This window comes from Tubulanus polymorphus, chromosome 3, assembly GCF_964204645.1.
Source record: "Tubulanus polymorphus chromosome 3, tnTubPoly1.2, whole genome shotgun sequence".
Classification (NCBI taxonomy): domain Eukaryota; kingdom Metazoa; phylum Nemertea; class Palaeonemertea; order Tubulaniformes; family Tubulanidae; genus Tubulanus; species Tubulanus polymorphus.
The window spans coordinates 9,109,009-9,129,362 of NC_134027.1; the positions used below are offsets into that span (position 1 = coordinate 9,109,009).

A 20,354-nucleotide genomic window follows, 5' to 3' on the forward strand; every position below is an offset into this window, starting at 1 on the left:
TTGTTTTTCGCATCCTGAATTTTTACTTTTATTCACATTGGAGGTGATTTCCTCATTCGATCTTTTCAATCAAAAGTTTAAAGAATCTAATGAAGTTCTAAAATTGTTGGGAAGTGTCACTGATCGTTCTGTGAAAACCGAATCCGATACGCGCAAGTGTTATGGTTCAAATAATCGACTGTGGTGGCGCTATCGTACGGTAGGGTCGCGACGGGAACGGGTCGAGAGAGTAACGGGTCGAGAGGGGAACGTGGATAGCTCATATGCAACTCCTCGAATGACTTTGAAGTAGAAACAACAAAAAGGACGGCTCCGACATTGGATCGAAAAATGGCGACCACCACCAGCACTGTGATGACAACGACATGTAGTAGCAAAAATACGCAGGCTCATAGCGATGAAGACATCTTAAAAAACTCTATGTGCGAGGATGATCCGAACCAAAACAGTCCAGTGAATGTGAGTGAAAAGAAACCTCGATGGGGACCACAGCACACAGGCGCACAACTACTCGCAGCTCAGTATACACCCGGTACGTTCGTCTAGCATTTTTGGAATTACATAATTTGATAAGATAAAAACCCACTATGTACAAATTAAAAGAATTTTGAAATGGAGAATTGATTTATTCAAAGAATCTAAAGTCTAAGATACACAACGTTTCGATCTCACCCTAGAGATATTGACTAAAACAGGATAAGAGAAGAGTGAATTACATAATTTGATATTTTTGGAAGTGGATATTTTGCCAATGCAAGAATAACAGGAATAATGCCGCATTAGCAAAATATTACCTGTCAATTTTTACACTGAAATATGCAATCATTATGTAATTAGGACACCTTATTCAGTAATGGTGTACTTTTGATTCTCTTTTCAATCACTTCGGCTTTCAGCAAGTGGAAACGCATTCGATTGTGTTGACAGAGGTTTTGCCACACTCAGAAGGATATCTAGCCTAAGGCTTAAAATTAGACACAAAAACGCCTAATTTTACATTCAGCTACAAGTAACACATACAAAATATTAGTTTGTCCTTCATTTTAGGAAAGTTATTAGGACATTTCTGGGCAATTCTAATCATTAGTGTCACATGAAACTCCTATTTCCCAAGGCAAATATCTGTAACGCTATGTTACAAGGGTGTATAACAGGCTGTGACGCTATGTGAAACCCCTGTAACTTAAAGTGAAATATCTGTAACACCCTGTAAGGGTGTAACAGGCTGTAATGCCTGTAACAGTCTGTGGAACCCCCCTGGTAACTCAATATTATGTAAGGCTTAAAATGGGACAAAGAAATGCTTAACTTTTCATCAAGTTACAAGAGTAAACTCATAACATAATTCGTACTTCATTTTGCTAAGCTGAAAGGATATCTCAGCCATGTAATTCTACATAATCTTTAATGTCCCATGATGCTCCTATTACTGAAGGAGGTAATTATTATTCAAAGTAACCAGTAGACATACAAATGAAACTACATTGTTTTTCCAGGCATTTATCTGATTGATGGTTGACTTATCAAACAAAAGATTTGAGCCAGCGCCAAACCGTCTGCTGGCCTAAATAGGATCCTTTTCATTCTTGGCAATAATTTTTGATAATACATTGGATTTATTTTTTCCAGGAAAGCGTTTGCAAGAGACGGTGTGTGTAGGCGTTGCGATTGTCTTCATGGTGTTCAATCTATTCCAGTTTGCTAGGCATTTCGATTACCAAAATTGGTATGTCATCATCATTTGTGCTGGTAAGTTGTTTTGCTGATCGAATAGACTGTATGAACGTTGGTCTAGAGCCTGATTGATTAAACAGGAATAATGGCAAATTTAAATACATTTAATCATCAATACAATACTAAAGTCTATTTATTAATGTATGAGACCTGTTTTTCTGGGATATTTTGCTTACTTTTTGGGGTACATACCTCATTTATGTCTTAACAGAATGCCAAAAATCGCGGACAACAACTGAATATCCGATATATTTCCAGTTCTGTACCAATTAGATGGATTGGCAAAAAGACTCCTTAAGTCCAGTTGAATGAGAGAGAAAATCCTCCATTTTGTCAAATTTCTTGGATTTGAACATTGTTACCATGCCTACGCCACCCTGATTTAGTTGTTGAGACCCCACAAGAAAAATAACTTCATTTCGTAGGCATGGTGACAATGTAAAAATTCAAGAAATTTCACAAAATGGAGGATTTTCTCTCATTCAATTGGACTTAAGGAGTCTTTTTGCCAATCCATCTAATTGGTACAGAACTGGAAATATATCGGATATTCAGTTGTTGTCCGCGATTTTTGGCATTCTGTTAAGACATAAATGAGGTATGTACCCCAAAAAGTAAGCAAAATATCCAAGAAAAACAGGTCTCATCAATTAATAAATAGACATTAGATCACGGAATTTTCCCAGAATACAATTACATAAATCCCATATACTGAATTCATCTTTTCTTTGCAAAGCACCGTCATTGTGGCAGGCTCAATCGCACGTTATAAAATCCGCCCCATCAATTATTTCATTGAAAAGCAGGTTTTAAAAGCAAACATTTAGTACATATTGATCATAACGAAATACAATCCAGCATAAGCAATTTTCTTTTTCGATTCATCTATCTTCCATCTACTCAAATGACAATAAGAGGCTTTTTTACAGTAAATTATAATTATAATTACGGTTGTAATTATTATGATAATAATAATAATTACTATTATTTTCATTATGATTATTATCATTATCATTATTATTATTATTATTATTATTATTAGCATTATTATAATTATTATTATTATTATTATTATTATTATTATATTATTATTATTTTATTATTATTATTAGCATTAGCATTATTATTATTATTATTAGCATTACTATTGTTATCATTACCATCAATCTTCTTTTTTTCTCTAGGGGGCCTGAACGTCCTAGTGATTGTACAGCCTTTAAGGCTCTGTTCAGGTCCCTCATCATCAATCTACTTATTTGTTATACATTTTATTTGTAATTATAATTGATGATGAAATAAATTACATTACATACCCTTTTCCACTGATTGCTTGTCATTCCGTTGAAAAATTAGATAGCTAGGCTGTTACCTTTTGTTTTGGAATTTTGCTTAAATACTGTTATGTAAAGCCTATTGGAACTGTTCTTTTTCAGTACTAGGTATAATCACAGCAGATTTTGCCAGTGGTCTTGTACATTGGGGTGCTGATACGTGGGGCTCTGTAGACACCGCTTTTGGAAAGGTAATTACTTAACCCTTTCAGTGCTGACTAATTAATACCCTATAGTGCTGGAGAAAATTTGAAAATTCTAAAAAATTCCACCCTAGTGTGTTGAACAATGGGAATACCACTATAGCGCGTCTACACCGCAGTGCGGTGTATCGTTAGTTACTAGTATTTCACTATGTTTGACACTTTCTGCCATTTTTCAATAGAGATAATTACAAATTACTAATTACATCAATACACCGCAGTGCGGTGTTCTAGCAAAATCCATCACTGATTTATACACCGCACTGCTGTGTAGACGCACTGAAAGGGTTAATCAATATGAATTATGAGGAATTTACTTTAACTCGTGTAATGAGTTTGGATTTTTGCAGCGATAACGTAGAAATTGTCCTGAAAGGTTGTCGGGGTAGCTCTTCTATTTCTCGAAAAAGAGTGGAAAGAATTATGAAAATTGAATTGTCGAAATAATGTAGTTAGTTTTATGCGAAATTTCAGGCTCTTATTCGTCCATTCCGCGAACATCACATCGATCCGACGGCGATAACGCGGCACGATTTCATCGAAACCAACGGTGATAACTTCGCGCTAACTATATGCGCGACTGGTCTGCTCACGTATCGGTTTCTGACCTGGGAGGCCGAAGAGTTGAGGGCGGCGTATCCGTGGCATTCCTATCTGTTTTTATTAGCTATCTTCGTCAGCTTAACCAATCAAGTAAGTTGCTGTGAACAGCTGTGATTTTAATTGAGAAAATGTCTTTTGTTGATTGCGTTAGTTCTGTTGCCTTAAGCGGATCTCGATCTTCTGCCTGGAAATTTTACAAACTATTGAAAAAGCCCTGAAATTGGGAGTGGAGAAAGTCCTTGTATCAGGGCAAAAAATCAGTCGTGGTCATGTGTCAGTCATGGGTTTTCAATACAGGTGTGAAATTTTGAAGAATTGAACAGGGAACGCACATATCTGTCAAATTTATCAGTATTTGTTGTGGAGAGGAACACCACTTACGCTACATTTAACCTATAGACCCTGTATTTAATTCGATGTCTGTGGAATTTTTTGGGACATAAAGAATCAATTGCTTAATAGTCATAATGTACACATGCAATTGTCTTGAACTTTGAAATTTTGGTGCGAAATTCTATTATTATAAACACGTTATTAGATAATTTTTCGTAGTTCAAAGATTGCTATGCTAACCTTGACTGCGCGAATATCATTCTCGTGGATATTTGCACTGTGTACTTGCATAAATTGCTATTTGTCATTAAAACTGATGTTTGGTGTTTGATTCGATTTGAACTTTGTTCTTTTGCCAAATGTTCGAAAGTCCACAAAATTTATGATTCAGGATTCGGGTCCACAGTTGTCTGATATAATTCTTATGGAGTCAAAATAAGTTCATTTTCAATCAACCTGTCCACAGTCACGTCTTAACTCACGGATGTGGAACATGATCTGGAAAATAATCTTATAATTGTACAGGGTCCTGTTTTGGGAATATTATAAAGTCGAAGTCCATTATACCGCCTGCCTATATAATGCCATGTTCATTCGTTTTATTGCCTGAAAATCGTGTTCAACTAACCGGCTGTGTCTAGAAACATGTGAATTTAGTTGGTTATAATGCCATCCGCCATATGCCACGATTTATCTAGTACGTATTGGTATTAAAATGAATAACGGGTTTCGTTAAAACCCATTATTAATTATTGAATATCGTCAGTCTCCGTACGCTTACCGGTAGATGTATTGATTTACTATTCACACGTAAACGAGATCGACTTTTTCTACCGGTACTTAAATCGATTTCCCGATTGGTGCAATTGACTGACAGTCGGTCAAACTTCACCTCACTTACACGTCATATCCAGCCATCTGTTATAATGCGGCATTATGCCCAGGGCCAAGTTTCACAAATAGGTTTAACTCTTAAATCGATTTATTTTCTTCATTTATTCAGTTTATCTTAAATTGATTTACGCCTTAATCCTTATTGTGAAACTGGGCCCAGGTTGTTATAATGCCCAACGGTTCGGATGGTAGCGGTAAAATTGACTTTGACTGTGCATTTTATAAACATTTTACGGTAAAATTAATGAAACTTCCAAAAATTTCTCCTCTAAGTTTTTTGGGTATCATTGTTCTTTGTCATGACTGTGCAACCTGTGAACTATGGCTTATATGCCATTCGAGGTGAATTGAATGAATAGATAAGCTCGTCCATTTTCAGATACACAAGTGGTCCCATACGTATTTCGGCTTGCCGCGTTATATCACGATATTTCAAGATCTCCACATAATCTTACCACGTCGGCACCACCGCATACACCACGTTGCGCCGCACGAAACGTATTTCTGCATCACGACCGGCTGGTTGAACTATCCGCTGGAGTTCATACGATTTTGGCCGACGTTGGAGTACCTTATCGAACGCATAACTGGCATGAAACCACGATCTGATGACATGAAATGGGCTCAAAAAACCCAATAAGCTTTTGGTTAATGATCTACCGTAAGTAAAAGTGCGATCAAACCATATTGTTTGTAGTAAAAACTTTTGCTTGTTTTGTGTATGGAGTATTATTTAATGAAACGAGACAAAACTATTCATGTTAATTGTATGCTTTGTGCCCTGGGCAAACTGCGGCCATCGGAGTTAGGAGACTATTAGCGAACTGAAACCAAATGTCAGTTAGTCGGAACTGTAGTTCAGAAATGGTCAACCATGGGATTGAGCAAAGTCGCTGTAGTTGGGACCTAGTTTTAAGACGGCCGATACTGTGTAATATGTTATGAACAAACTAAAGTGCGTTTGGTTATTAGTTCCGATCACTATTCGACTTACTATGAAAACCGAAGTTTGCCTTTGCTGAACCTCCTGGGGCCTGTGTCATAAATAGCAAGCCTAACTTATTTATGTTATATGAATTGGAAATTCATTTCCATAAATGTATTTCGTTTCTCTTTTCAGTGTTTGCATGTCAATGTATGTATGCATGATGATGAATAGATTTCCGCTAGAATTTTTTTGTGATAAACGAACAGCCAATAGAACAAAAACACTAATATTGTACATGCGTGAAATATCAAAAAAAATACTGAAAAATGTGTCTATTTAATTCATACGTTTAAAACCCAGTGTGAAAGGCAATCATGATAAAAAAACGAAACTGTCGGCTTTGGTATCATTAGCTACATTAGCTTCGGAAGAGAGAAAAATTTGAATAATCAATTCCTGTGTTGATACTGATCAGAAATCAGAATTTTTACATCTTCATGTTTTATAAATGTACTGCGCAGGGTATGTTGATTAGGGTTAAATGATCTAAATGGACAACTACTAAGTACTATGAAATGATGTTCATAGATATGTATATCAATTCCCACCGAAGAATGATTAACCTGTGGATTTCAATGTTCCTCAGTTCATTTCTTAACCCTTTCGCTACGTGTGACGTTTTGGAAACGTCATATGAGTGACACTTGCTGTGCGTATGACGTTGTAGAAACGTCATGCACCTATTGATTTATAACTCGAACGCGTACACAGCAAACAGTATGGAAACGCATGTAAGACAAGATAGTTAGCTTTCTAAACAACAGATGGCGAAAATGCGTCAGTAGTTGGTGCTGTCAGCCTGTTGAGCACATGGTAATTTGCGCGGGATTGAGATGGCTCCCCACTTACGTACCTCTACCAGCGGAAAAGGATATCCCATATCAATTGAATTTCTTTCATCCACACCGTAGCATCAATCACCAAAGACTGAGATAGGCACTTGGGTGAAAAACTGAAAAAAAAAAAATTTTTAACCCATCCTGACCCCCCCCCCCCCCAACACGCCCCCCCCTACAGAAAAGGCTGTTGGTATGATTTTTTACTGATTTTCACTAAATAACATCATAATCTTCGATAAAAACGCGAAAAATCGGGGTTAAAAACAATTAGAAAAAAATCGAATTTTTCGGAAAATACCTTACGTAGGGGGTGGTGCAAGCGTGTACGCAGCGAAAGGGTTAAGTTAAGCTACTTCATCAACCCACAATTATAAAATCATCGGCAAAGATTGGAACTTGATGACATCGCTACACTCAGCCACGGCACGAACCAACCCCTGCCACACTAGACTGGGTGTGCAGGCATATGCGCAGGTTTACCCCACTAAAACTTGCAGCACCAGTCAGATTGCTCGTAAAATCGCTGAGGCAAATTTAACGAAAGAACAATATTTTTGGGAAAACCTGGGCTAAAAAAAAATAAAACGGGATATCTGACTGGCTTATAATGACATTATCTAAGCAGCGCACTTGGTCTAGTGTGGCAGGGTTTGGTACTGTGGTTATTTTGATGCCCTTCAGTTGGAATCCCTGCTGTGGAGGATGGTGCCGATGTGGTTTAATCGGTTTTATTTAATGTCTGTATATTTTGCTTTGCTCTTTGTTTCAATGAGCAATTGATATCATGGTTAACTTATGTCGTAAATGTCGAAGTAAGACGAGTGTGCTGTTTAAGTTCCTTGTAAGAAAAAAAACATTCTTTAGAATAGAAGTATTTTTGTACTATGGACGATGCTTTTGAAACATTGAATTATTTAAAGTAAGAAATACCGGACCGGGTTTGTTCAAACTTGCTTTCTTGGCTAGTTTGTGTAAAACTTGTTTATTATAAGCATTTTTATTGATTGATTATAATGAACGACATTCAGTTTCATTGTAACACATACTATTATATGATTGAAATCATTCAAATCAAAAGATCTCATTGTTTAGAATACTCTACATGTCCAGTGAATTTGATGTAGAAGCTCAAATTGAATTCATCTGACCGCCCTGTTATTGGAGCAAAACGGATGACCCCTAGATTGAATTGTAGAGTCTTGAAGCAAAAAAGTTTTACGAGGCTGATAGTGGTCTACTAGTGTGTGCTAGGCCTTCTTATACGTTATGTCTGCTAGCCGCTACTCTAAGAAATATGCTGATGTACTGATCTGAAGTGGCTTCATCAACATGTTGTTGATGTCGAAAATGAATTTATGTTAAAAAAAATTGATACTTAGTTTCTCATTTTCTACTCAGCTTAAAAGTATACTCGGTCCGAAATTACCTGTTATTTAAATCGTAATCAAACTAAAACTGTTACAGACTTGGCAATTTTATTGCGGTTTACAAAATGACCTGGCCGATTACTAGAAACTGGGCCGGTTCCTCAGTTGGGACTTAAGTCCAAAAATGGTCTTGAATTCTAAGGCTGGTCTTAAGTTGTTAGATTGGTTATAGAACTAACATGGTCTTAAATTGGTCTTAAGTCTAAGCAATGACTATGGAACCGGTCCAAGGTGTCATTTTATTTTAGCCCAAAAATAGCGGTAATTGGTGAATCGATATCATTTTCAACATTTTGTCAAAATTGTTTTTTTACTGGTGGAGCTAAATTCACGTGTTCAGTTGAACAAACCGAACCCATTACAGTATTATAGATATCTCACCGGTTTATATAGATGATCCATTGTGAATGACTGTAGTATTTATTTATCTGCAGATTCGTTTTGACGTAACATATATATGTATTTAAATGCGTTGTATTTATTTTATGTGCACAGTGTATTTTGTGGTATTTTAAGGGAACATAAAGTGTGCGTTGTGTAATTGTGGCAACTGAATGAGAAAAATTGTTACATTGTACATGTAAGATGAAAGATACTGTGCTAGTGGAACCTCGTTATGATGACCTTGGATATAACGATCTATCGTTATAGTAATATTAAGTGATAAATGACGTATTACAAACCTCGAAATTCGTCCCAACTAAAGTCTATTTATTTTCGGTTGGCATCGATCTTTTTGGGATATTCCGCTTAATTTTTGGCGTGCAAACCTCAAATACGTCTTAATCAAATCAGTAGGGTTTTGCAGTCCAGATAAATCTTTTTTTAGGACATTTTTGATAATTTGATACTCAATGTAGCGAATAATAAGTCTTTTTTCTTGATCTTAGAATAGAGATTGCCCCTGTGTCAGTTGGTTGGAAGATTTCGTTCGATTCGTTTTGATTTGCAGTAGTGTCCCTTACAAGACCATCACACCTGCCGGGAGCAGAACAGGCGGTTTGATTTTGAAATCGAAAATCGAAGTACAGATAGTCGTGTGATGATTGGCGGTCTCGAGTTTACGGAATTTTTTTGTTTAAATCGAAATACGTAATTGGAAATTTCGGTTCCGGTACATTCAAACAATCTTCCAACCAGCCCGAATCGGCAAGTGACTGATCTCGAACAATACGGTTTAGCGTACAGATAATGAAGGACAGTCCCCTGAAGTTCGTCATCATGGGGTTCCACTGCGTTCATAGCAGGCATCCACAATCCGTGTATACAATCTCTCGTTTCTAGTTCACTTTTTATTAGGAAATAAAGCCTTGCCTCCAGGTCTGGACGATCAAACGTTATCAGAAAAGAGTAAGAAACCATCCGAGGGTTGGCTCCAAGTTGCACGTTGATACTGATATTTGTTGGTGCACTGGTGATGCACGCGTGATGCCTTAGATTCTCACGTTGTTTTTGGTTGTAATTTATGTATACGAAAGTGTGTTATAACATTCTCTCATTAGCGCTTATAATTTTGTTTTAATCGAATTGATTCGCGTGATCCGATCATCGAACTTATTATATATATATATATATATATATATATATATATATATATATATATATATATATATATATATATATATATATATATATATATATATATATATATATATATATATATATATATATATATATATATATATATATATATATATATATATATATATATATATATATATATATATATATATATATATATATATATATATATATATATATATATATATATATATATATATATATATATATATATATATATATATATATATATATATATATATATATATATATATATATATATATATATATATATATATATATATTTTACATAACACTAGGGCTCACCGATATTTGAACAATAAAATTATATCGTCATCACTGTGATTGATGCCAGCAGCATTTCTGTGTTTTGTCTTATTTTATTCATCGAATTCAGTGCTATGAGGATACCGAGGAAACCATCGTGGACGTCCAGGGAGAAACACACTAGAGGATCGCAGCTATTTAGTTCAAAAAACATGACTGTGCTGCGTAATGTATCTATTTTTCTGAAGAAACTAAACGAGCTTTTTCAACTCTAAGTAGTAAACTCCGAATTTAAACCGGAACCCTAAAACAGTAATTTGTATATATGTATGTATGCATGTGACAATAATGTATTTTCTTTTCTGTGCTCGAAATTTTGTTAAAAAAATGGAGAAATAAAGATAATAATAATATTTAAAAAAAAGGATGGTCGTATCAAAGCTGTGGGTAGTTGGGTGTCGAATGGGATCGGGATCTGTGAGCATTTGTGTCCAGCACACAGATCAGAACGATCATAGTTAGTGTAGTTAATACGTCCAGGGAGAGGTAACATGTGAAATGAGGAAATAAAAAATGTATTTCCAAACCACATTTTCCAATGCATTCATTTGAAAGAATCAAATGATTTAGATTTCATCTTTTATTTTCGATCACTCATCATCGTACGAGATACTAATTGGACGCCGTCTGATCTGATCCAGGACGTATTAACTAAACTACGTTCATAGTCTGATAAGCAGACAGTGGCTGACGATCGATCTGCCTTGAGTCGCGAAGTGAGGTCTGGGTCACATTCGGGGCTCGTATCAGAGTTGTTGTAGGTAGTGTAAAAACAATATTCTGTTAATCCAGTGTACAGATTATCGTTTTTACACTCTACAACTCTGAACCGAGCCCCTGTGGTCTGGGCTCATACAGTTTGAGGGAGCTCTGATGCAGCAGGCAAAGGACAAGTGCCACAACGGAGAAGGGTCCAGCCAACACCAGACCAACGGAATTCATTTGTGCATACTGCAGACAGGACTGCCATTCGCGCATCGGGCTTTACAGCCAATGCCGACGCTGTTCAATCCAGGGCACAACCCCACGATCCTCTGAGAACGAAGGATGCATACTAGCCTGATAGGGAGGTGCGAGACCCCGAACTGGTGAAGGGTCTTCGTTCTAATGTTTCGCACTGCTCCTTGGCTATCAGGAAAAGAAATGGGCCAATTTAAAAAAAAAATTTATCGGCGTGCCTCTAGCTGTACAGAAATACTTATAGTATGTCCCGAACCAGCCACCATGGTAGTTAGGTCCATATCACTGATTCTGGTATTTTATCATATACGATCGCTAACCATCTATGATTCCGGGGAAAAACTGTTTTCTTTTCATATTTTCACAAGATTCATTTTAAAACGATATACATGTACAATTTAAGAAATCGGTTTGGAAATTGTGCACATTTACTCAGTTTTAACTACTGGAAGTACCCGGCAAAATCTGCCAAATTCGTCTCCGAATGCGAAGTCGGACAAAAATTACGGTCCCAAGTGTTCGCGTGTTTACTCTACTTGGAATTTTTAAGGTGAAATTGAAAGCTAAAGACTAAAGATTCTAACAATTGTTGAACCACAAGGCGTAAGAGCTCTGACAAAAATAGTTAATCTGCATTTGGCATTCCATTCATATTCGTAGCTAGGGGAGACCGTTGCCCGGGCCGTAAACCCAGTGATTTATTTCCCTTCAGAAATTTGGGAATTTGCCCGGCACTTTCGTTATTAGCAGCGCCTAGCAGCTTGTTGGTGCGTATTGGCATGGCCTCCGTCGATCGCATCAAGTCCGAGCAATCATTTCCCGATTTCATCATATCGACTAAAGTCTCGATGTTCCTCGCCGACAGGCTCAGATATTGTCCACCGACGGCGCACAACGGGTCCTTGCCGGTGGTGATTTGCGATTTAAGATTCGGCAACTGTTTCAACAGTAATTCCAGTGCCAGTAAACGTTTTCTGGCTTTCTGATTGAACGAGCACACGGGCCCGCAAACAACCGGTAAAATAATCATGTCTTCGTGTCTAGAATAAAAGAAAAATAAGTACTTTCAACTTTATTGAATTCTCCCATCATTTGAATCAAATTCATCACAATCTTTACCCCTTTCTTATTTTTCTCTACAGTCCCGAGGTTATGTGAATAACACTCAAATAGTAAAAACAAATAATAATATTTCATTTTTTTCCATTCTAAAATGCCTAATATAAAAAGTTGTTATTGGTAATTTTTCCCTTCGCCCTCCCGTATTTATTGAAAAAAGTAATTTTAAAAAGGCACGAGTAAATTTTTCACCCAACCTGTATTCTGGATCGTCGAGGATACTATGTAGTTCATTCAGAGCATCCATGGTCAGTCCTGAGTGATGGAGTTCCGGAGCTTCTCGGACATCGCGCGTGACCTAATCATAAAAACCGCCGTGGAACTAATGAAGGTGGCGATTATCAATTCCTCGCCTAAAGCAGCGATCATGCGGCGACCATTCGGGCCAAATTGGCACGGATCAGACCCGGTTCAAATTTGGCCCGTGTCTAATTGGAGAATCCTTCACGTAAACTGCGATATGAAACCAAAGAGAAGTGAGACACTTCCGGAACCAGTTGCAATTCACACGCAGTGATTTGACACGTGTTAAAATTTGGCTCGGGTCTGTTCCGACGTTTTTGGCCATGGCCAAATTTGGCTCCGGCCAAAAATGCTCGTGTGATCGCGGCTTAAGGATACACCACTTCCCAGTAAGGTGCACGAGGTAATGCACGAGGCATTTGAAAACTGGAGCTATATACACTATAGCAATATACTCGGCCGAAGAAAAAATGATACAGACCTCCTTATGCTTTTTCTTTTTAGTGCGTATTTTCTTCTTGGTTTGAACATATCTTTTCGCGTCAGATCGTGGATTTTGCACGGCCAGTGGTCGACGAAATAGATTCGCCTGACTTCCTTGTAATGCCCCAATATCTTTCTCGCGCTCGTCCCCCGACAAGGACGAGCAACTACCACCCTGGGATACCGAATCCCAGGTATCTATGACGACAGACGACGATGAACCACCACCGTAGCGACAGCCAGTACTTTCCGGTCGAAATTTAGTAATTGAGGGAAGTCTTGACGAAGAAGTAGCTACGTTGCGTTTGCTGCGATACGTCGGACCAGATCCACACCGCCAAACTCCAGAATTCGAAGGGTTTTGCCTCAAACTGGTCACGGATGTAATCTCAGCTACAAAAGATACCATTATCGAGATATCACCATCAAATGAGAATTACATGTTGGGGTGTGCGCGAATTACACAGGCTGCGTACAGTGTAATGCTCTCCAATAATTTTGTACAGTGATACTAGGCCAACCCCCGAAGAATCAGTGTAACTAGGACATGCCCAACTCGGACTTTCGATTAACTCGGATAAAAACGAAATCACTTTTGAAATTTTCCAATTTATCTTTCCTATATTCAACTCAGACTTCGCTTAACGTGGACCGATTTTGCTGGTCCCAGTTTGTCCGAGTTAGGCGAGGTTTACTATGTATTATTCTTCCAAGAATTGGAGGTTTCAACTTCAGATATATCTACCTTGCTTGTGTCTGCATTTTTGGCTGTCGGTTCCGCCGTCGATCATTCGAAGCGCTATCTCGTGAGAACTGAGGTGAACATACGAGCCTTGGCTTCGTCTGGCGCCGTTGGTCCTGTAGATATCTTCGATCATGTTTTGCACTCGGCGACTCAGCGGTTGTTTCTTTTCGTAGTCGAACAAGCGCGATTTAGATTGAATTTTTGATCGCCGCTGAGATAGCGAAGCCGATGAGCTGTGAAAAAGTTGGATAACTTCATTAAGATTGGCATAAAAGCTATCAATTCTATACGAAGGATGTTTCAGTTCTTGTACGAGTTTGTATGTAGTGATTGGCCGGGATAACTTTTACGTAAACGGTTTAATCTTAGTTTTATCTTTTAATCAGGCATTCAGTGTTATTCAAGGTTTTGGTAGGTTTTTAGATGGCCCAACCAAAAAATAGACTCCGTTATGAATTCTATTCTTGATAGATAAAATTTAATTTAAATCTTTAAACTCTGTATGTGGAGTTTTGAACTCCGGTCTCCACGTCTGAGTGAGGCTATATGTTCTACCCCTATATTTTCATCAAATAACGGGCACACGTAACTAACCTCAGCGAAGCGTTACTCGAGTTTCCACCATCAAATGATTTCTGTCGTGTGGTTGAAAATGAAAAAAAAAAACGATCTCATGACGGCACAAAATATGAATGTTTATTCGTTTACTGTTAAAATAAGTGATCGGGATTTCGATGGATCTGATTCGTTGCAGAAATCATAAATCAACGTTTATCATCAAGCTGTGTAACTGGGCAAACAAGGTAACGGAGTAAAAATATGAAAATTTCAGGGGCCAGTTGCTCAAAAGCTGAGTAGAGTTAACCAGTGGATAGTTAACATGATATTCGTGACAATTAAAAGTTCATTGTTACTATGGTATTTATCCACCGGTTATCTTTAACCAACGTTTTGCCCCAACTGGCCCCAGATGTAAAATTGTTCGCTTACTAATTTAACGTGGCTTTGGGTTTGAGTCTCGTTTGTTCGGGATTTTTTTCTTCTCGTACAACCACCAGACTCCAGTTTTTGTTCGCTGGTTTTTCTGGCAGAAGAACGCTCGACGCTATTTCATTGAGAAATGAAATTAAAAAATAACATCATACGAAGGTTTTACCTACCGGTACCTAGTAAATGATAGGTTTAACAAGAATTTTTCAAAGTATGGGCTTTGCAATGTTGTCATTATCTGTAAGTTAGACCGTGGACTCTAAAACGAACTTCGTTTTTTAGTTCATGGTTACGTTCGATCTGTTTTCGTCTTCTCGGAATGATAAAATTCGATTACTTAATATTTTCCAATGTCCCACGGCATGGGTTGGAACTCCTAGATTTACCCATGCAATAAAAGATATTCCATATTAAGGTTTAAAAATGATACCTCATTTCTCCTAATCGGCCGGAACAACTGTAATAAAATGTGTTATCAGTTCATTTCTGCTTCCGGGCTGTTATGGTTAACCTGATTCTGATTTTTAAAAAAAAGTAATATTAGGTACAGGGTAGGCGGCCTGGTCAACTTAAAAGCTCAATAGACGGAGAAACAAGGTATCAATTTTTAGTCTAATATGATGCAAGTTTAATTCCGTAGCTCAAGCCAGGCATTTCGTCAATTAATTTACCTGTTAGCCATTGTGAAAAATGTCCTCCCCAAGAAGGGATGCGATTAATTGTCTAATTCCCTTAATTACATGCTGTTTGATCACCTCTTGCCACGCGAGTCATCTACTGGTTGCTAAACCTGTGTGGAGTGTCGGGTTTCCAAAGTTTCGGTTGTTACGGCTACTCCATGGCAACGATTTGGATGAACTAAATACCATGTGACCACAATCCACCCCCTTCCGAATTCCCCGTGTAAGAGCAGAACTTTCCCTCTGTTCTGTTGAACGGTAGTAGGAAAGACCAGAGAATTATTATCTTGGCAGACCCTAAGTAGTAAGGTAGCTCAAGTAAATATCCCGACTATCCGTTTATGTATTTTCATAGGAATTCTAAATTGGCCATATGAAACGAAGATTCTAAATTTCTGAACGCAACCATGCGGAGACAACCAAATTCCTTTCGCGGGAAAAACGCGCAGGCGAAATAAACGACATTTTTTTGTTTCCCAGAGAGAAATTAGTTCCGTGTTTTCCAGAATCGTGGTCACCGTGAGTTACATTAATTTACACCTAGGTCTACGTAATGGTCGATGAGTGCACATATGAAATGTAGACAAATGTTGGATATGTAGCCCTAGAATATTATAACATGCTATCCCTAATCTTACGTAACTACGTTTCAACGTTTATCATTTTTCTATAATAGAAAATAATACTCCTCGGATAGAAAATAATACCAAGTGTTATCCAATGAGCTAGCCAGTAATCTTCATATTTGGTAGGGGGCTGAAATGAACAAAACTCGCCACTTTCCACTCAAAATATCTTCAGGAGCCATAGGGAAGGAAGACCAGGCAATTTAGTTACTTCGACAATACAATGCGTTTCCTTCTTACTTTCACAGCACTTTTCAAGCTCTTTTTGTTCAGTTGTTACTAATCCTTCTTTAACGATCTAAAGCCAGATACTCTCGGCCATCACAATGATTTCAATAACACCCAACAATAAAAAGTTTGTATTCGTATATTTCTTAAACTTCATTTTATTTGAAATGAAAACAACCAATCTCAGAAAGTAGTCATTGAATTGATTTATCTTAATACTATTTCTTTCGTTGTAAGAAGCCCATTACGGCTTTGAAACATTCCTCTGATTGCCATCGTTCTGTGAGTCTCACGCATTCAGCCTTGTTAACGCGGTGTAGAATATCTCGGTCGGCATCGCGAATCAAAATCTTTGAATATTTCATACTCTGAAATGTACAATATCATAGTCTTTGTTGGTACCGAGTGCATTTAAACGAAGATCAATATCGTACCTGGTATGTCACGTCAATGACTACTTAGGGCGTAATCGCATAGACTTACCTGCTTCGGGAATCCTGCACGCTCTGCTAGTTTGGCTTCCACTTCTCTGTCGAATGAATCATGAGGGAAGACTTCGGTCACTAATCCAAGATCACAAGCTTCCTTAGCTGTAATCATTTGGTTGAACAGCAAAAGTTCACTGGCCTAAAAAAACGATCATCCATACAGTCAATTCTACTTATTCTGTTTCTGATGGACCGACGATTTCGGTAAGGTACATTTCTATAAATGCAGCATTTTTAAAGATGTTTATTTCTTCATCAAATGAGTGTTGTTGATACGGAGTTTGTACTTTTTCCTGGGCCGATTTTTTATCGATATTTGAAATCTAATCTTTATTTGTCGAAGCAACACTTGCCTGGCTTTCGTAATATCAAGATATAATGATAATATGGAAGACGGCTTACAACACTACTAATACAGGATATGTTGTTTTTTAACTACTAACCTTGGCGATACCCATGAGTTTTGGGAAAACATAAGACGAACATCCTTCTGGCGATTGTCCCAGTGCACTGAATGGCGTATGAAATGTAGCCTACAAATATAATGAAGACATGAGTTACTCATTTCGATGTTTGTCCAGCTTTTGATAAATTCAACACAGTACAATGTGCATAGAAATAGTATTCATTTCCAACCAGCAGAGCCAATATGACGCTTTTTAGGTTTCAATACAGTCGAAGTAAATATTTCTACAGTGGAACCCCTGTTTAACAACCTCGGATGCAACAATTTTTCAGATATAAAAAACCTAGAATTTTGTCCCAGATATGGCAATATCAATTATTTTCACACTGGATATAACGAACTATCAGTTACAACAAACAAATTTTTTGGTTCCCTGAAGCTCATTGCGACGAGGTTCCACTGTTAAGATGATGGGTAGACCTTATCAGTAGCGTATACTGCATCGAATAAGCCGAGCACGGTAACACTGATTCCAACTGCTGGACCGTTGATTTTTGCGATTAATGGTTTAGGGTGATCTATCATTGAAGCGACGAATCTCCTAAAAATAAGAGAAATAATAAGTTACCAGTAAGGAATATTCCATCTGACCCCTTTGTTTCATTCTGTTGCAAATTCAACGAGGCACCATGTGCGAATATATTCAAAAGGACACTTTTGTTAAGTGAAGTAAAGTTTGCAATTACAGTACACAATCATTTCTTTCACTGCATGGATGTTGATATCTTGGGAAAAACGAAAGCTGAATACACATACTCTAATATTTCTGCGCCCTCTTCTGCCTTAGCTTTTACATTATCTGGTGTGATATTGGCAAAGTTTTCTAAATCATTACCGCTACAATAGAAATCGCCTTTACCTAAAATGATTACAAAATATTTCGATATCTAACTCTCACTGGTGGTTAGAACAGTACACTGGGTTATCCCAATTCCTACGAGATGTGTCCTATGAGAATGCCAACAATCATTGTCAATATGAAGCCTATAGGTTGAAACCTACTTTCCTCACATTCTTCAGACATGAACAAGATCGGATGAAACTAAGATGGCCGCTGACTGCATGAAAATCAACTGATCCAAAAAGCTGTTTAACTCAAATTTCAATGCAATTCAACAAACCATAAAGAAGCAAGAAGACGCTTACCAATTCAGTACTGAATGACTTTTTTTGGAACAAAAAATGGTCACCTGTTATAACTGTAATGGCTGTTTTAGTGTCATTAGCTGCATCCTGTAATGCCTGAGTCCATTGATCATACATCTGTGTAAATAAACTAGACTAGTAAAGCGAATTGCGTAAAGAATTCACCCAGTAACCTTTCGGGTTATTCCTCAGAAAGTCCTTTGCATACAAGCACTAAATACATGAATAGGTAACTCTTACTTGAGTGGTTATTGCATTCTTTTTTGCTGGCCGGTTTAGAGTAATACGAAATTGATTGTTTTCAGCTGTGACTTCGATGTCTTGATACTTTGAAGAATCTCCGCTTTTAGTGGTTGTAGCAGCAGCTGGTTCTTCAGATCCGGCCAAATCATTCACGAGTTTGATATAAGCTGCCATTGCATCGTCCTGGAATAAGAATTAATTAATGGAAATCAAGGGACATAACTGACTTAAGTAGAATATCTTACCTTGGACATGTCACCCAAGTTATTCCAGGCTTCCCATTTTACTTTTCCCACAAAATCCATCATGCCTGGCTTCTTCTTCGTATTTTTGCCTTCGGTGGCCTGTACAAAAAGACTGCATGTAATATTACACCATTACAATAATCTCTAAGGCAAGGCTCGATTCATACAGTTCTAGAGAGTATCTTCTCAGGATACAAGCTCCTCCAGTGTCGGTATCCCATGTAAAACTTTAGTATCCCTATTTGCCTTTAAATTTCTTTTCACGAAAATACAGTAAAGAATTGAATCAATATGATCCTCTTTATGGTGAAATCAGAAAATTTTTGTATCCTTCAGGATAATTTCATTTCAATATTTAGTATCTCAACAAAAAATCTCAGGATACTGTCAAGATTGAGCCCGGTTAGGGTGCCAGTAGGTTAGAAATTGTGAGTGTGGTAATTTGGCCAACCTGTTTGAAAAGTGAATAGATCTGCAGTTTAACGTCATTTCCGGGATCTTCTTGAAGCGTGTTCAGGCGATCTTTGGCAGCTTGGAAATCTTCATTAATACCACGAAGCACATAACTTGAGCAGAAACTACGTCTAGCCAACCCTGCCAACTGTGGAACAGCACGCCTACTTATCCTAAAATGAATACCAAAAAACACAAGTGGTTAAGAAACGACCTTAAAAAATTCTGCTTCAGTTTTTAGTTAGGTCTACTCAACGCAAATCTACTACATTTTGCATGTAATGTTTGCATACTCGCAACATATCATAATGCCATGATGGACTAGGGATCGTTGGGCCAAATGCCCCAAAAGCTTTTAAGGTTAGAAACATACCAGGTATGTACTACCAATAGCTAGGACACCTGACGTCCTTTAAAGTTTAAATAGACTTGTACTGGTGTACTGTTGCTAATACACCAACACTCAACAGGGAAAGGCCGGGTGAATACAGTGAAATTAAGTGATGGACTGTGCTGACGATCTTAACACTGTAAGGTTAGAGTAGCTTAGATCGTCCAATACTGCATGATTTTAGTTACAGTATGAAATGTAACTTAAATCATCCAGTATGACGTTCCTCACCAACCTCTGGGCTCTGTGGTTGCTTGTAAAACATATAGCTGTCAATAAAATTGCATTGAATTTGACTACTCGGTTATATTTCTACCGATCAGGGTCTGGATATGATGGAGATATCAAGTCAATTTCTGACTTCAAACAAATAAACCTATCGAGGGCTGTGTCCCGCATCGACTGACAACAAATAAAACGAGCGTTATTACCCGTTCAGATGCGATACATGTCGCAGGATTACACCTCCCGAAAGTAAACCGGCGGAAGCTGCCATCTTGACAGCTGGTAGAGTATACACAGGGAAGCGAGTGTGAGATTGAATTTCGATTCAAAAATCTTACACCGTTTGCGAGTGTAGAAATAACA

General features: G+C 37.7%; 3 protein-coding genes across 3 annotated transcripts; 1 reads left to right on the forward strand and 2 right to left on the reverse strand.

The window, feature by feature from the left end:
• Positions 1–333: 333 nt before the first annotated feature.
• On the forward strand, positions 334–9,901 carry LOC141901577 (plasmanylethanolamine desaturase 1-like). Its single transcript, XM_074788904.1, has 6 exons — positions 334–532; positions 1,630–1,749; positions 3,168–3,256; positions 3,743–3,961; positions 5,478–5,759; positions 6,219–9,901. Exons 1-5 carry the CDS (start codon positions 355–357, stop codon positions 5,736–5,738), a joined length of 867 nt encoding a protein of 288 aa, XP_074645005.1. The 5' UTR covers positions 334–354; the 3' UTR covers positions 5,739–5,759; positions 6,219–9,901.
• Positions 9,902–11,845: 1,944 nt separating this feature from the next.
• Positions 11,846–13,943, reverse strand: LOC141902050 (uncharacterized). Its single transcript, XM_074789690.1, has 4 exons — positions 13,811–13,943; positions 13,064–13,458; positions 12,537–12,637; positions 11,846–12,260 (listed from the first exon to the last, which is right to left on the reverse strand). Exons 1-4 carry the CDS (start codon positions 13,941–13,943, stop codon positions 11,846–11,848), a joined length of 1,044 nt encoding a protein of 347 aa, XP_074645791.1.
• Positions 13,944–16,500: 2,557 nt separating this feature from the next.
• On the reverse strand, positions 16,501–20,262 carry LOC141901757 (enoyl-CoA delta isomerase 2-like). The gene is made up of 10 exons (XM_074789200.1): positions 20,198–20,262; positions 19,374–19,548; positions 18,923–19,021; positions 18,675–18,860; positions 18,479–18,551; positions 18,045–18,147; positions 17,709–17,829; positions 17,266–17,355; positions 16,818–16,961; positions 16,501–16,702 (listed from the first exon to the last, which is right to left on the reverse strand). Exons 1-10 carry the CDS (start codon positions 20,260–20,262, stop codon positions 16,553–16,555), a joined length of 1,206 nt encoding a protein of 401 aa, XP_074645301.1. The 3' UTR covers positions 16,501–16,552.
• Between the last annotated feature and the right edge of the window lie 92 nt (positions 20,263–20,354).

Excerpts from the sequence above, each read along its gene's own strand:
- LOC141901577 (XM_074788904.1), top strand. The coding sequence starts at position 355 with ATGACAACGACATGTAGTAGCAAAAATACGCAGGCTCATAGCGATGAA. Across the intron at positions 533-1,629 it reads CGCAGCTCAGTATACACCCG|GAAAGCGTTTGCAAGAGACG; the intron begins GTACGTTCGTCT and ends TATTTTTTCCAG. Across the intron at positions 3,257-3,742 it reads TAGACACCGCTTTTGGAAAG|GCTCTTATTCGTCCATTCCG; the intron begins GTAATTACTTAA and ends GCGAAATTTCAG.
- LOC141902050 (XM_074789690.1), bottom strand. The coding sequence starts at position 13,943 with ATGATCGAAGATATCTACAGGACCAACGGCGCCAGACGAAGCCAAGGC. Across the intron at positions 13,459-13,810 it reads AAAATGCAGACACAAGCAAG|CTGAGATTACATCCGTGACC; the intron begins GTAGATATATCT and ends TATCTTTTGTAG. Across the intron at positions 12,261-12,536 it reads CTCGACGATCCAGAATACAG|ACACGAAGACATGATTATTT; the intron begins GTTGGGTGAAAA and ends CTTTTATTCTAG.
- LOC141901757 (XM_074789200.1), bottom strand. The coding sequence starts at position 20,262 with ATGGCAGCTTCCGCCGGTTTACTTTCGGGAGGTGTAATCCTGCGACAT. Across the intron at positions 19,022-19,373 it reads TCTATTCACTTTTCAAACAG|GCCACCGAAGGCAAAAATAC; the intron begins GTTGGCCAAATT and ends CTTTTTGTACAG. Across the intron at positions 18,148-18,478 it reads AGCCATTACAGTTATAACAG|GTAAAGGCGATTTCTATTGT; the intron begins GTGACCATTTTT and ends TAATCATTTTAG.